Source organism: Salvelinus alpinus, chromosome 13 (genome assembly GCF_045679555.1).
Source record: "Salvelinus alpinus chromosome 13, SLU_Salpinus.1, whole genome shotgun sequence".
Taxonomy (NCBI): domain Eukaryota; kingdom Metazoa; phylum Chordata; class Actinopteri; order Salmoniformes; family Salmonidae; genus Salvelinus; species Salvelinus alpinus.
In genome coordinates, this window is record NC_092098.1 from 16,609,728 (window position 1) to 16,623,807 (window position 14,080).

Here is a 14,080-nt window from a genome sequence, read left to right on the forward strand (position 1 = left end):
GTACCCTGGAGAGTCTGCCTGATCTGGGTTTTACTGACTGTAGGACACGGCTGTTTCTGCCAGGCTGTTTCTGCTCTATTAGCCCCGTCAGCAGCAACAGGGTGCCACCCAGGGTAAGGTTATGTTGTAGGACAGAAGACACAGGGTTGAGGGGTGGAAGACTGATTGGAGTGTGGTAGTGGTCTGTAACCCTGTTCTGTGCCTCCCCTACAGATGGGGAGCTGAGAGAGGATGTTGGACTCTGGTTCTCTGAGCCCACCCGGCGAGACAGTGGCTCTCTGCTGCTGCCTGCCGACCAGCTGATGGGGGGGATGGGGGGTCCGATGCGCCCCCACAGCCCCTCTCCCCTAGCTCGGCCCCCCACCACCCCATCCACTCCCTCCACCCCCTGCACCGCCTGTGCCCAACCCCGGTTCGGCTCCGTGTCTGCAATGCCCGGTCCCGAGGCACATGGGGCGTACATTTACGCTGACAGCCCCTTCACAGACCCCTTCCCCCTCTCCGCCACCCATCAGGGGCGTCTCTATGGCCACACCTCCACACCGCCCATCACCCCGCCCTCCAAGAGGCGCCACAGGCTGAAGCCCCCATGCACCCCGCCACCGCCCTCCCGCAAGGTGCTGCACCTCCTGCCCAACATCACCCTGACCCGCAGCAAGAGTCACGAGTCCCAGCTGGGGAACCGCATCGAGGAGCCGCCCACCAACAAGTAGGTCACTTCCTGCCCCCAATGCTTTGTGAGAGTTCCAGTCCATTATGACCTAGATTAAAGGGTTATGCTGTCTGACAGTGTTGTTGGAGGCACAGAATTTCAACTGATCCAGTCCATTTGACAGTAATCATAGTGGCCCACTCGACAAGAGATTTCTGAAAGATTATTTTGCTTGGCAACGCATGTGAGGTCATCATGACCAGTGTCTGGGCAGTTTTCCACAATGCTCAAAATCTTGGAACCAGTTTGTATATGGGACACACTTCTGTCCTTCCTTATTATGATGTTACAACTGAAGCACAGGGTTTTTCACACACACACACACACACACCACATCCTGCCCATTGCTGCCTTAATGTGTTCAGTATAAGGCCAGAGCTAATCCCCCACAGATTCCCTGAGATTGAGTCATTTCTAAGGCATGATTCTCAGAGGGCAAGACACAGAAACACACACACACACACACACTTTTCCCACACAGAAATACATACACATACAGTACTAACACATATCCATAATATCCTGTTCATTTGTAAATGTACAGTGGCTTGCGAAAGTATTCACCCCCACTTGGCATTTTTCCTATTTTGTTGCCCTACAACCTGGAATTAAAATAGATTTTGGGGGGGTTTGTATCATTTGATATACACAACATGCCTACCACTTTGCAGATGAAAAATATGTTTTATTGTGAAACAAACAACAAATAAGACAAAAGAAAACAGAAAACTTGAGCGTGCATAACTATTCACCCCCCCCCCTCAAAAAAAAAGTAAATACTTTGTAGAGCCACCTTTTGCAGCAATTACAGCTGCAAGTCTCTGTCTCTATAAGTTTGGCACATCTAGCCACTGGGATTTTTGCCCATTCTTCAAGGCAAAACTGCTCCAGCTCCTTCAAACTGGATGGGTTCCGCTGGTGTACAGCAATCTTTAAGTCATACCACAGATTCTCAATTGGATTGAGGTCTGGGCTTTGACTAGGCCATTCCAAGACATTTAAATGTTTCCCCTTAAACCACTTGAGTGTTGCTTTAGCAGTATGCTTAGGGACATTGTCCTGCTGGAAGGTGTGCCTCTGTCCCAGTCTCAAATCTCTGGAAGACTGAAACGGGTTTCCCTCAAGACTTTCTCTGTATTTAGCGCCATCTGTCATTTCTTCAATTCTGACCAGTTTCACAGTCCCTGCCGATGAAAAACATCCCCACACATGATGCTGCCACCACCATGCTTCACTGTGGGGATGGTGTTCTCAGGGTGATTAGAGGTGTTGGATTTGCGCCAGACATAGTGTTTTCCTTGATGGCCAAAAAGCTCAATTTTAGTCTCATCTAACCAGAATACCTCCTTCCATATGTTTGGAGAGTCTCCCATATGCCTTTTGGCAAACACCAAACGTGTTTGCTTCTTTTTTTCTTTAAGCAATGGCTTTTTTCTGGCCACTACATATGCACGCACCACTTTTCCGTTATAATTATTTTTAACAAGTTTATTTTTTACATTTCACTTCACCAATTTGGACTATTTTGTGTATGTCTGTTACATGAAATCCAAATAAAAATCTATTTAAATTACAGGTTGTAATGCAACAAAATAGGAAAAATGCCACGGGAGGTGAATATTTTTGCAAGGCACTGTAGCATTAGTGATGAAAAGCTCAGCCGTAATGAATGGAACCTGACTAGATGGAAGTATTTAAACAGGACTGATAATATAGCTTAATACATAGACTATATACTTTATATAGAAGTAGACCGTATGACCACAGACCTATCATGTGAGGACACTGATGCGTATGACCGGGGGCATAGGGAGGCACAGGCCTTTTCCACTGTGTATAGAGCTCAGAGAGAGCAGGCAGGAAGCAGTGGGGCTGCCTGCTGCTGGATCAGCACTCTGCATTCCTGACCCAGTGCCAGGCAGAGGACGCTCAGCCCTTTGGCCTGTGCTCTGCTGTGGTGGAGGTTGTGGCTGAGTCTGCCATGTGCCAAGACCTGCTGCTAATGTCTCCCTCCTTCCCTATCTGCCTCGCTCCTCTCCTCTCTGCCACTTGCATAACATGGTTGGTACAGGATAGCCATTCAATTATTGTCTTTGGTGATCTGTATGGTGGCCCATTTGGGATTGTCATTGAGTAATCCAGTGTTGACTGTGTTGAGATGAGGGTGTGGGAGCAGCAGCGTGCCACTGTACTGACGTCCCAGTGTGTTCTTTTTTCCCCTCAGGTGTACAAAGCAGAATAAGTTGTTCCTCAACGTTCAGATCAATGGGAATGGCTGTGAGGACTCACCCTCCCGTTCCCCCCACCTGTCTGCCCGCACCCCCGGGGCTTCCACCCCTGCCCCCGCCACTGCCCCCTACACCCTACCTGGCACCCCTACCCTGATGGAGGAGCATTCATCCCACCTCAAGAGTGAGTTCACACACATGTCTACTTTCCCCACTTAGGCTATATGTAAGGAATCTTCCTTTGAGTAGATTGGTAAGTGCATGGTGAACTACTCTGATAGAATGGACCCTTTGTCTGTGTGTGCTCTTTGTAAAGAAATAGATTTATTTTCCAGTAACTGGCTGTAGGGCCACAGTAGCCGTCCCAGTTTGGCTCAGAGGCAGTGTGTGTTTCAGTCGGTAGATTGCTGGGGTTTTTCCATCTGAGGGCTGTGATGTGGAGGAGCGTTCGCTGACCCCATTGCTTGTATAGATTACATTACTCCTCCACTTCATTTGACAGCTTAGAGATAAATCTAAAACTCCCACAAATTTGTATCTTTGAGAGTGACTGACTGAGTGAGTGATTGTGTGTTGAGTGAGTGATTGTGTGTTGAGTGAGTGATTGTGTGTTGAGTGAGTGATTGTGTGTTGAGTGAGTGATTGTGTGTTGAGTGAGTGAGTGAGTGAGTGAGTGAGTGAGTGAGTGAGTGAGTGAGTGAGTGAGTGAGTGAGTGAGTGAGTGAGTGAGTGAGTGAGTGAGTGAGTGAGTGAGTGAGTGTGTGTGTGTGTGTGTGTTGAGCGAGTGAGTGTGTGTGTGTGTGTGTGTTGAGCGAGTGAGTGTGTGTGTTGAGCGAGTGTGTGTGTGTGTGTTGAGCGAGTGAATGTATGAGTGTGTGTGTGTTGAGCGTGTGAGTGTGTCTGTTGACCGAGTGAGTGGTGAGTGAGTATGTGTGTGTGCTTTTGTGTCAGTAAATGTTTTTCATTGGTTTTGGCACATACTGTAGCAAGTGGTAGGGTTGAAAAATTCTGGGAACTTCCACGAGTCTTCCAACCAGGATTTCTGGAAATGTTGGGAAGTTTGGGAAAAGAACCAGAATTGAGCATTTCCCTGAGCACCACTCATTTCATTTTGATACTAGCCTCTAAACTTCATAGAACATTTGCAGTTTTTGCACTAATACTCAATGTTTAGACACATCCTCCTCTGTCAGGTTTACGTTTGATTCCTAGTGTTTGACATCTCTGTCTCTCTCCAGATAACATGGGGTTGCGTCGCGGCTCCCCACAGGCAGTGAGGAGAGACATAGGCCTGGCCGTCACCCACAGGTTGCTGACTACACCTTTAAGCCTCAGACTGCCATGATGAAAATATGAAATATACTTTCAATCTGCAGTAGATATAGCAAAACACTATTGATGGTTTAAGCAATTGATGATTCTGTGTGCAGGTTTTCCACCAAGTCGTGGCTGTCCCAGACGTGTCAGGTGTGTCAGAAGAACATGATGTTTGGAGTGAAGTGTAAACACTGCAGGTGAGTGAAGTGAGGAGGATGGGGAGGTGGAGGCTCTCTGAGATGTTCTGGAGTTAGGTTGAATGTCTGTACAATGCAGTAAAATACAACTTCATCCTGTTTTGGTGGTTTGTTTTTCTGTGCTGTTCTCTGATTGGTTGTTTCCTGACTGCAGGTTAAAGTGCCATAATAAGTGTACTAAAGAATCTCCCTCCTGCAGAATCTCCTTTCTGCCAAGTAAGCCTTCCACACCACACACTTTCGCAGGTTAGTATTTATTGGGATGACTCATGTACTGGAGGCAGCTCTGCAGAGGGGTCACTAACTGGCACAAAGTCATAAAATCTGATTTTAAACCTAACCTTAACTGCAATATTGTTTTCATAAATCTTTACAATATATACAATTTTGACTTTGCAGCTGGCACATCTAACAGAAAATCGCTCAGTTCTACCTCCAGGACAAGACTCATCCCAATAAACGTCAACCTGCTAAATGTTAATCCGTTTATTAAAGGGCCTACATAGATTCAACAAGTATGAGGGTTATGATCCCAATCTCTTCTTTCCAGTCACCAAAATCCGGAGGACTGAGTCTGTGCCGTCTGACATCAACAACCCTGTGGACCGGCCATTAGAAGCACCACAATTTGGCACACTACCAAAAGCCATCACCAAAAAGGTACAACCAATCACACCTGCTTAGATATTACATCACAGCTTTGATGATAATCATGTGCATGATGCTGTTAGGACAGACAAGTGTGTTATTGACTCTGATCAGTGTGTATTTGTTCTCCTTCTCTCAGGATCACCCTCCTGTGCTGAACCAGTTGGACTCCAGCAGTAACCCGTCCTCCACCACCTCCTCCACACCCTCCTCCCCTGCCCCCTTCCAGAACCCTCCCAGTGCCACCCCGCCCCCCAACCCCTCGCCCAAGGGCCACCGGGAAAACCGCTTCCACTTCCCAGGTAGGTCCCTCACCATCACTCACACACGTATACAAATACACACAATCACCGCTCTCACACACAAACACACACATGAATATACACACACACGGATAAATAAACAACCACACAAGCATGTCCACTGCACACAGTTAAGCCAGCATTCTCCCACTATCAAGGTGCATGCTTGCATTGTGTTCTTCATTACACAGAATGTCTCCCTGAGTCACATTTTCTGTTTAGTGAATGCTAGACTTGGAATGGCCGGGCAGCAGTGGTCGAACTCCCTCTCTCTCCCTCTTCATTAATACCACTAACACAGAAGAACTCCTGTGGCTGGGAGGGTGGGTGTGACTAGGGTTGTTTTAATGGCTACTCTAACCCAGAGTCCTTCTCTCCTCTCCATGCTTGTTGGTTCTTCCCTCTCTTTCCCCTAAGCTGCCTGCTACTTTCAGCATAGACAGCAGTTTATCTTCCCTGGTGAGTTTACGGTACAGTCCCAGACACTGTTGGGCGGCGCTCACTCCTGCCCACATCCTCAGCCACAACCAACCCTGTCAGCTCTGTCTATCTCCTGCATGTACTCACGGGTTTAGTGGATTAAATGAGCAAGTTGTGCATTTGTGAATGCCTTGGAACAATGTGTTGTGCTGTGTGATATTTAGACTGCATTATCTCATGTGGAGATGGGTCTCTGTGCCACCTGCTGGGGAGTTTCAGAATTGCATGTCTTATCATATTGTGGTGGTGGTGGTTGTCAACACATTGCTATGGCAAGGGGCCAATATAAGTGGGCAAAGAAACTACATGAGGGATGCAAGTTTGGCTTTAAGAGCAAAAATAGTTTTATTGCATACTGAATATTTGTATTATTTTCTCCCAGATGTGTCCAGTTCCACTACTTTGCACTCTGAAGCCCTCCAAGACACAGTGTAAGGCTCGCCTGTCTATTTCATTTATCAATAGTGTTTTAATGGTGCAACATTCAGAACACTCTGACATTGTGACTGTGGTTTGACCCGTCCCAACAGTGAGACTGAACCAGCAGATGACATGCACGCTGAACTGGCTGAGGATGAGGACGGAGAGGTAGAAACTGTGTGTGTGTAAAGTAACTGTAACATATGTGCAGACACATGCCCAAAACCAAAAACATTGGCCATGCATGAATGTCCTACAGGAGGAAGAGGAGGAGGAGGAGGAGGAGGTTGAACCTGAGATAGACCCAGACCCAGTAGAGGAGGAGGAGGAGGATGATGAGGAAGATGACGATGGGAGTGAGATTAATGGGGGTTCGGACGGTGAGTGTGATGGTGATGAGTTGGATGACCTGCCCAGCTCACGGGGGGGTCGCTGGAAAGGCCCCATCTCCCGTAAGGCCAGCCAGACCAGCGTCTACCTGCAGGAGTGGGACATTCCCTTCGAACAGCTGGACCTGGGAGAGCTCATTGGGAAGGTGAGAGGGCAATAGAACACACTGTTTTCACTGGAGATAACCTTTTCAATGATTGAGCTACATATGCATGAAACTATCAGTGTTTTTTATTCAAACCCATTGAATGTGTGTTTCTGAAAGTGTCATTAAAATCACTCCCTCCTTCACTCCAGGGCCGTTGGGGCAAGGTGCATAAGGGGCGTTGGCATGGCGAGGTGGCCATCCGGCTGCTGGAGATAGATGGGAACAACCAGGACCACCTGAAGCTGTTTAAGAAGGAGGTGATGAACTACAGACAGACCCGTCATGAGAACGTGGTCCTCTTCATGGGGGCCTGCATGGCTCCGCCCCACCTCGCCATCATCACTAGGTAGGGGGAGGGGCTAACTTACATCCCAAATGAATATCTCTTTGGTATATTCAGTCCACCATAGCTGTTGTTTACTTGTTTAGTTCCATTTGTTAATTCAAATGTTTCTCTCCAGTTTCTGTAAAGGGAGGACACTATATTCTGTTGTTCGGGACACCAAAAACACACTGGATATAAACAAGACGAGGCAAATCGCTCAAGAAATTGTAAAGGTGAACTTCTATTCTTGTTCGGTCCTTTCAGATTTCTACAGGTAGATGGGTAATGTTGACATATACAGTATGTGTAATATATATTTACTGTATTTCCTTACTTTAATCCACACAGGGAATGGGCTACCTGCATGCCAAAGGCATTGTCCACAAGGACTTGAAGTCAAAGAACGTCTTTCATGACACCAATAAAGTGATTATTACAGACTTCGGCCTGTTTGGGATCTCTGGAGTGGTTCAGGAGGGGAGGTATGGACTCGGCATATTGGTTCCTACAGCTATCATCTCAGCTGGTGGATACTCGGTGGGTCTGTGTTCTCCTAACAGTGGTTTCTTATTGTGCGTGTGTGTGTTTTCGCTCACAGGCGAGACAACGAGCTGAAGCTTCCACATGGCTGGATCTGTTACCTGGCGCCAGAGATCGTACGCAGGATGAGCCCTGGAAACAATGAGGACCGCCTGCCCTTCTCCAACGCTGCAGACGTCTACGCCTTTGGGTACGCTCTCTAAGCAGATTCTGAAGTACCTTTTCTTTATCATTAATAGCAGAATAGTTTCTCCTTGAGACTGCTTCACTTTACAGTTAACTGGCTCTGGGGAATGACCATATTGCTGGTTGCCCCCTTGTAGCACCATTTGGTACGAGCTCCAAGCCAGGGACTGGCCTATCACCAACCAGCCTGTGGAGGCTACCATCTGGCAGGTGGGGAGCGGTGAGGGCATCAAGAAGGTCCTGGCAGAGATCAACCTGGGCAAGGAGGTCACGGTGAGTGGAGGGGGGAAGCACTTATGTGAGCGGAGCTGGAGTGGAGCGTGCCCAATTTGACTGGAGCCCGGTGCGAGATTCCCAAAGGCTGGAGCGTAGGCCTTCTCGCCCGCCCCAATTTTGCTCCAGTAGCGCTCACTTCACGAGCTCAGGGCATGCCCACCTCAGCATGCATTTGTAGTCTACTTGCTTTAGCTACTGTCATGGAGTTCACTAAATATTTTCATAAAGAAAGTGATAAAACACACAGGTGCTAAATCAAGGTGACTTACAAAGATTAGGACCAAGAGCAAGAGAGGGAGTGTGGTGATGTAGTGTCCACAACTAAAGAATCATTGTGGAATCTGAAAAGATACGTATCCCGAAAGCATGAGCGGGATTTCCAACCGCTCATCTCCCCTCACATGCTCTGGTGCCAGATCACATTGTGCTGGAATCATGCAGAAATCTATGCTCATACTTTTTGGGGGGGAATTGCATCTTTCTTAATCCTAGCAGGGTAAGTGAGGGTATTTGCTCATGCTAATGCTATGTTTTTAAGGGATGACCTTGATAGAGTAGAGAAGAAATTAAAGCTGACTACAGGATACATCTCTGCATTGTGTTGGCATGAAGTGATGACATTAATCCTTCCTGTCTGTGCAGGAAATCCTGTCTGCCTGCTGGGCCTATGACCTGAGGGAGCGGCCCACCTTCACCCAACTGGCAGACATGCTGGAGAAGCTGCCCAAACTCAACCGGAGACTGTCCCACCCTGGACACTTCTGGAAGTCTGCAGAGTACGTATCCTAGAGGTGGAGGTATGGGAGTAGGACATGCCTGCCCGCCCTGCCATGCACTCTGACCCCTGACTGGGTTCTGACTCATCTGGAATGGACTTGTGTATGAAACAAAGGGGTTCAGCTGAAGGCATGACTCCCAGATTGCTGTGCGGTATTAGGGCCACTGATGTCAAACTGATGGGGACTAGGCAGGGGATGACTGAGTTGACTCTTGGTAGTAGTTTATAGTCATGAGCCACATACCCTCTTGACGGTCCATTACAGATACGTTGACCACTGTAATATGAGTGACTGTGGTTTCTAATGGTGAAGTATTTAGAAATGAACCATTATATGTGACGCTAAGGGAATTTTCTGTTTTATCTTCTGTTTCCCAAACTTTCTCCTCCAGGATGTGACTGTGAGTGCACTTTTCTGTTTAAAAGCATTGTTTTGTCCCTCCCTTTCCTGGACTTTTTCCTGCCCTGCTCTGTACCCATACACCTCCCCACCCCTTTCTTCTCATATGTTAGGTGTACAGTACCTGGTCCAGATTTGTCTCTCCACCTTCACTCATCTCCTGCCATCTCTCTCCTGCTCGCACTCTGTAACTTCATCATTCACTACATACTGCACGTCTGTCACTCAAAGGCTCATGGGTGGTCTTCTCTACACATGAACTACTTGTCCATTAACAGCCCCTACCAGTTCAACAACTCTCTGCTAGTGGAGCTAGCTACTGGTCTTATGTTTGTTTTCAAACAAGCTGTCCTTTGCCAACACTATCAGTAATGATGCCACTGATGCCCCAACAAATTGTGCCCGCATAGCATGCCAGAGCTTGAATGGGAAGAGAAGCGCTTACCAGCTTGCATGGTGTTTGCAATGGTCTGTTGGGAAACTGCATGGGCTTGTAAATCCTGAAAGAGGTTTTTGTGATGAGAAGGCTCATTTGAGATTCCTGTGGTGCAGAAATCTGGGCCCTTGTTTCATGTTAAAGTATTTACCTGTCTCTTCTACTGTACCGGTCTTCTTCTCAAATCATTCTCTTAATTTTAACCTGTTATTATATTTTCACTAACAGTCTCTAACCTCCATGTTTCATTTGTTCTCTCTCTTTCTGTTTTCTCTCTTCCTAATATAGGTTGTAGCCGTCACTATGAAATATAAGCAATGCAAAACAAACAAAGCCTGGGTCTGCCTTGCATGCTCCTGAACTCCTTAACTTTTAGGATTGATCAAAGCATTGACTCTGCCTGATACAGACACTGCTTCCACTAACCCACAGCCTGATCTTCCATGTCTATTAAACTGTAGTGTCTGGTTGTGTGGGAGAGAAGGGTGCTGGACTGAGGAGGCCGCGGGTAGTGCTTCGCTACCTCCCCTCAACTTTCCTTCCTTCGTCTCAAAACATATTGCCTTCATTTTTTTCTACTGTTGCTTTTTGGACTATCTGAGGCTTGTGAATAACTGGCTTGTGGTGTCTGTTCTGAGACTGACCGGTGTGCTCTGGTATGAGCCCGGTAGCTGACGGCTGCTCTGCTGTGCTCTGCTCCGTCTGCAGCTTGCCCTGCTCTCCCTCCTCTCTGTGCTGCTGTGATGTGGTTCTTCCTACTGGGGGCTCCCAGACGATGCGACCCAGACACTTGCTGGACCAAAACAATGGTTGTAACTCCTATCCTAAATGGACCACTGCATTCACTCCTTCCTCTTTTCTCATTGTGGTCTTGAAGCTTCGGGCTGCTTGAGTGATGTAATCCAACTGCCTCTTGACTCTTACCCTTCAGCTCTCTGCAGTTTTTCAATGGCATGCGCTGCGACCCTGTCACCGTGCTGCCCTCTGTCTGCCTCCTGCATACGACCTGTACACATTATTTCAACAGGAGAAAAAATTATAAGATACAAACTTTTACTTTTAGTTGTTGGTTCCTATTTTGAGTAATCAATTTCAGTGTTTATTTTTTTGTTCCATGAAGTTTGAAAGGACAAATGTCTCAGGAGTTGCGAGAGCATGATTGAATTGACTCATGTCTCTGTGTTGCTTGTCTGAGTAGAATCTGATGAAACTGTACATTTGAAAACAGCTCATTGCATAAATGAAGAATGAATATGTTGAAACCACAGCTAAGAGGTGTCAGCATGCAATGTGATCTTCCTCTCATCTCACTACACACTGGGAATGGATTCATGTTGGTTATTTAGGACTGAAGGTATTTGATAATGAAGCGAGTGCCCTGATTATTAAAATGCATAAGAGGGAGCCACGGAGAAGCAGGGATGCCTTCTCTCTGCCTGGGAGCACTGTAGAGAGGTAGATCAAGTAGTATAGTAGATTAATTTACAGCGCCCAAAAAATAGAACAGGAACCTGGCACAAAAGTGTCCTATAATTTACTCCTTAAACATGACCACTTGTGTGCGCTTGTGTGTATTCCGTTAGTGGTGGCCAGCTTCAGTTGGTGTGCTTGTATTTGTGTGTGTTTGTGAGTGTAAGTGAGTGTATTGTATTGTAATATATAGGCTTGATTTAGTGAAAGACTGCAGTAAATGTATTGATGATATCAATGGTATGTAAGATATACATGTAGATACATTATTTAATGTACAGGTAATTAACTCTTTTAATATTTGTACAAACATTTTATATGTACAATACATCGCATTTTGAAATAGGTACTGCTCCCCTATTACAGATGTATATATCTTTATATTTTTTCATGTACAAAATACTGTAAAAATACTGTACATTTCTTTTTGAATGGGTCAATTCATGTTTTTTATGTCATGTAAAAATTCATATTTTTGTATTGCATGTGGCTACCATTCTGTGAACACAGTTTCTGTTTTCATCCTTGAAAGAATAAAATGAAGCTTGTTATGTCATTTGTTTGAGCTGAATTTAATAAAGTATTTCATTTATGTTATGGGCTTTTACAGTCAGTTGTATTTAGTTACTGCCACATGTTCAAAAGATATGATGGGGAGTAAGGCCATAAAACCAAATATCTAAATGAATTAACATATCTAGAGACTAGTGTAGTATGTTTTATTCAAATTACTTTTTCATTTAGTTTTAGTTTGTAGCTATTTCTTGTGGGCTCGTTAGACGAAGAGGCCCAGGGCGGTCCAAAAAATGTTAGTTGTCAAATGTTTGGGTCATAAAGGACCTGGTCAAATCGCAATCTTTTTAATGCTACGCGTGTAAAGTAAGCAGGTACATGTGCTAAGTTAACGTGTTCTCGCACTAAGTTAACGCCTACGCGCATCAAATAAGCACGTGCAAGTGTGCTTGCAGGGGGTCTAACGTGCTAAATAAACGGCTGTAAGTGGTCCTGCACACGTCAAATTAACGCCTACAGCTGCTAAATATAAACCTGCACACAGTGGCGGATTTAGGTATAGACAACATGGGCAGCCGCCCAGGGCGGCATCTTGCCGGGGGCGGCACGGGGCACCCGCACAAAAATGTTGGAATGGTGACATTTGCGCGATCTGTTTTCTATCGCTCATTTGCACGTCACGTCAATGATATGTCACCATGTGGGACTGTTGGTCAATTAACCTTGTCAGAGTGGGTGCCCTGATTCTAGTTTGTGAGCTAGGCAAGAAGGAATCCCACTCAGAAGTACGAGAGGGGGTGGGGGTAGGTTGACCTCAGGTCGCCCCACTGGAACCCCGAGGTAGGGGGAGCGGGGGAATCTTATCAACTAGCGCACCTCTAACTTTGTACAGTACTAATGCAATTAGTAAAATCAGTCACACTACAAAATGCTACCAAATAAACCACAATTCATTCATAATACTGTGAATATATAGTTTCACAGACATATTGTTGCATTTTTTTCTGGTTTGTGTGAAATCGTTAAGAATAATATAAAACCAGTCTGCACACCACCAAGGTGAATTGGTTTAGTCTTGACTCTTGTTTGACAGTATTGTGGGATGGGTAATGTATTGATGCTCGAGTGCCAAATCAACACAAATGGATAAGACAAGGGCTAAGCCATCAGGTGCCCAGTTTAGGAAAAAGAGGAAAGAGAAATGTGCAAAAGATAAAAGGTATGCAGCTATGTCATCTCTTTGAGTATAATTTTTTATATATTTTTTTATTCCACCTTTTTTAACCAGGTAGGCTAGTTGAGAACAAGTTCTCATTTACAACTGCGACCTGGCCAAGATAAAGCAAAGCAGTTCGACACATACAACAACACAGTTACATATGGAATAAGCAAACATACAGTCAATAATACAGTAGAAAAAAAGTATATAGTGTGTGCAAATGAGGTAAGGCAATAAAATAGGCCATAGTGGCGAGGTAATTACGATATAGCAATACTATTAATATTATGCATGTAATGAAATAGGGTAGTATAACACATGTTTCTTAGCCTATGTTGCTTGCTATGTTATTACACATGGGGCGACAATATTTTGGTTTTCTGTCCAACTGGCTTACTTAACATTGGCTATATGTTCGCCCAGGGAGCCATACAAGCTAGAACCGCCACTGCCTACACGCTAACTTACCGCGTTCTTTAATATGCTGATATTACCAGCCAATTTCCCTAGCTCCTCCTTTCAACCACATTTCACAGTTTAAATTAACTTTATTTTCCACTGCAAGCAGAGTATGGACCTTCACAATGTAACGGTTTTGTCTTTGAAAATTGTTATTACTGAATCATAAAGTTTATCAGCTAGTTTACTGTGGAAGGATCTGTTTCTCATCACTGGCTATCCACGAGTTTCCCGTGTCCCATGATGCCTTGCGAATTATGGACGTTATTTCCGGTTTGACGTAAACAAACGGTTTATTCATTCATTCATGAAGAGCTTGCCAAACTAATAATGATGTGGGAATACAACCTGATGGAGAACAAAAAGGGTCATATTAGCCTACCTTTACCCTCCGTAATTGATGGTTGGGAAGATGACGTGAAGAAGTGGCCTCGTATCACGTACGGTAGCGTACTTACTTAGTTGAATCCGTAAGGCGATGAGCAACTTAAGTTTGAAGGCGTACCAATAACGTCACAGTAGCAAAGTCGGTCGGGTGTTATTGAAGGATGTTGGAAACGACCTCGTCTACCTAAAAGCAGACAGAGCCTGCACGCATCTCATCACAAGGCGTGGGTACTCGCATCAACGACAGCT

General features: G+C 45.6%; 1 protein-coding gene across 4 annotated transcripts in view; it reads left to right on the forward strand.

Annotated features, from left to right (window-relative positions):
* LOC139537203 (kinase suppressor of Ras 1-like) overlaps positions 1-11,809 on the forward strand; it is a 45,882-nt gene extending 34,073 nt beyond the window's left edge. Inside the window, exons 4-21 of one of the 4 annotated variants that reach the window (XM_071338254.1) lie at positions 214-709; positions 2,937-3,124; positions 4,179-4,248; positions 4,371-4,454; positions 4,609-4,670; positions 5,005-5,114; positions 5,242-5,404; positions 5,822-5,863; positions 6,267-6,315; positions 6,415-6,472; positions 6,564-6,839; positions 6,992-7,188; positions 7,304-7,400; positions 7,516-7,649; positions 7,766-7,897; positions 8,031-8,166; positions 8,812-8,945; positions 9,340-11,809. In XM_071338254.1, the coding sequence (XP_071194355.1) occupies positions 214-709; positions 2,937-3,124; positions 4,179-4,248; positions 4,371-4,454; positions 4,609-4,670; positions 5,005-5,114; positions 5,242-5,404; positions 5,822-5,863; positions 6,267-6,315; positions 6,415-6,472; positions 6,564-6,839; positions 6,992-7,188; positions 7,304-7,400; positions 7,516-7,649; positions 7,766-7,897; positions 8,031-8,166; positions 8,812-8,945; positions 9,340-9,346 (2,435 nt within the window). In that variant the 3' untranslated portion in view covers positions 9,347-11,809. Of the gene's footprint in view, positions 1-213; positions 710-2,936; positions 3,125-4,178; positions 4,249-4,370; positions 4,455-4,608; positions 4,671-5,004; positions 5,115-5,241; positions 5,405-5,821; positions 5,864-6,266; positions 6,316-6,414; positions 6,473-6,563; positions 6,840-6,991; positions 7,189-7,303; positions 7,401-7,515; positions 7,650-7,765; positions 7,898-8,030; positions 8,167-8,811 lie in introns of all 4 variants that reach the window. The other 3 variants (XM_071338255.1, XM_071338253.1, XM_071338256.1) reach the window with 3 other exon arrangements.
* Positions 11,810-14,080: the final 2,271 nt, after the last annotated feature.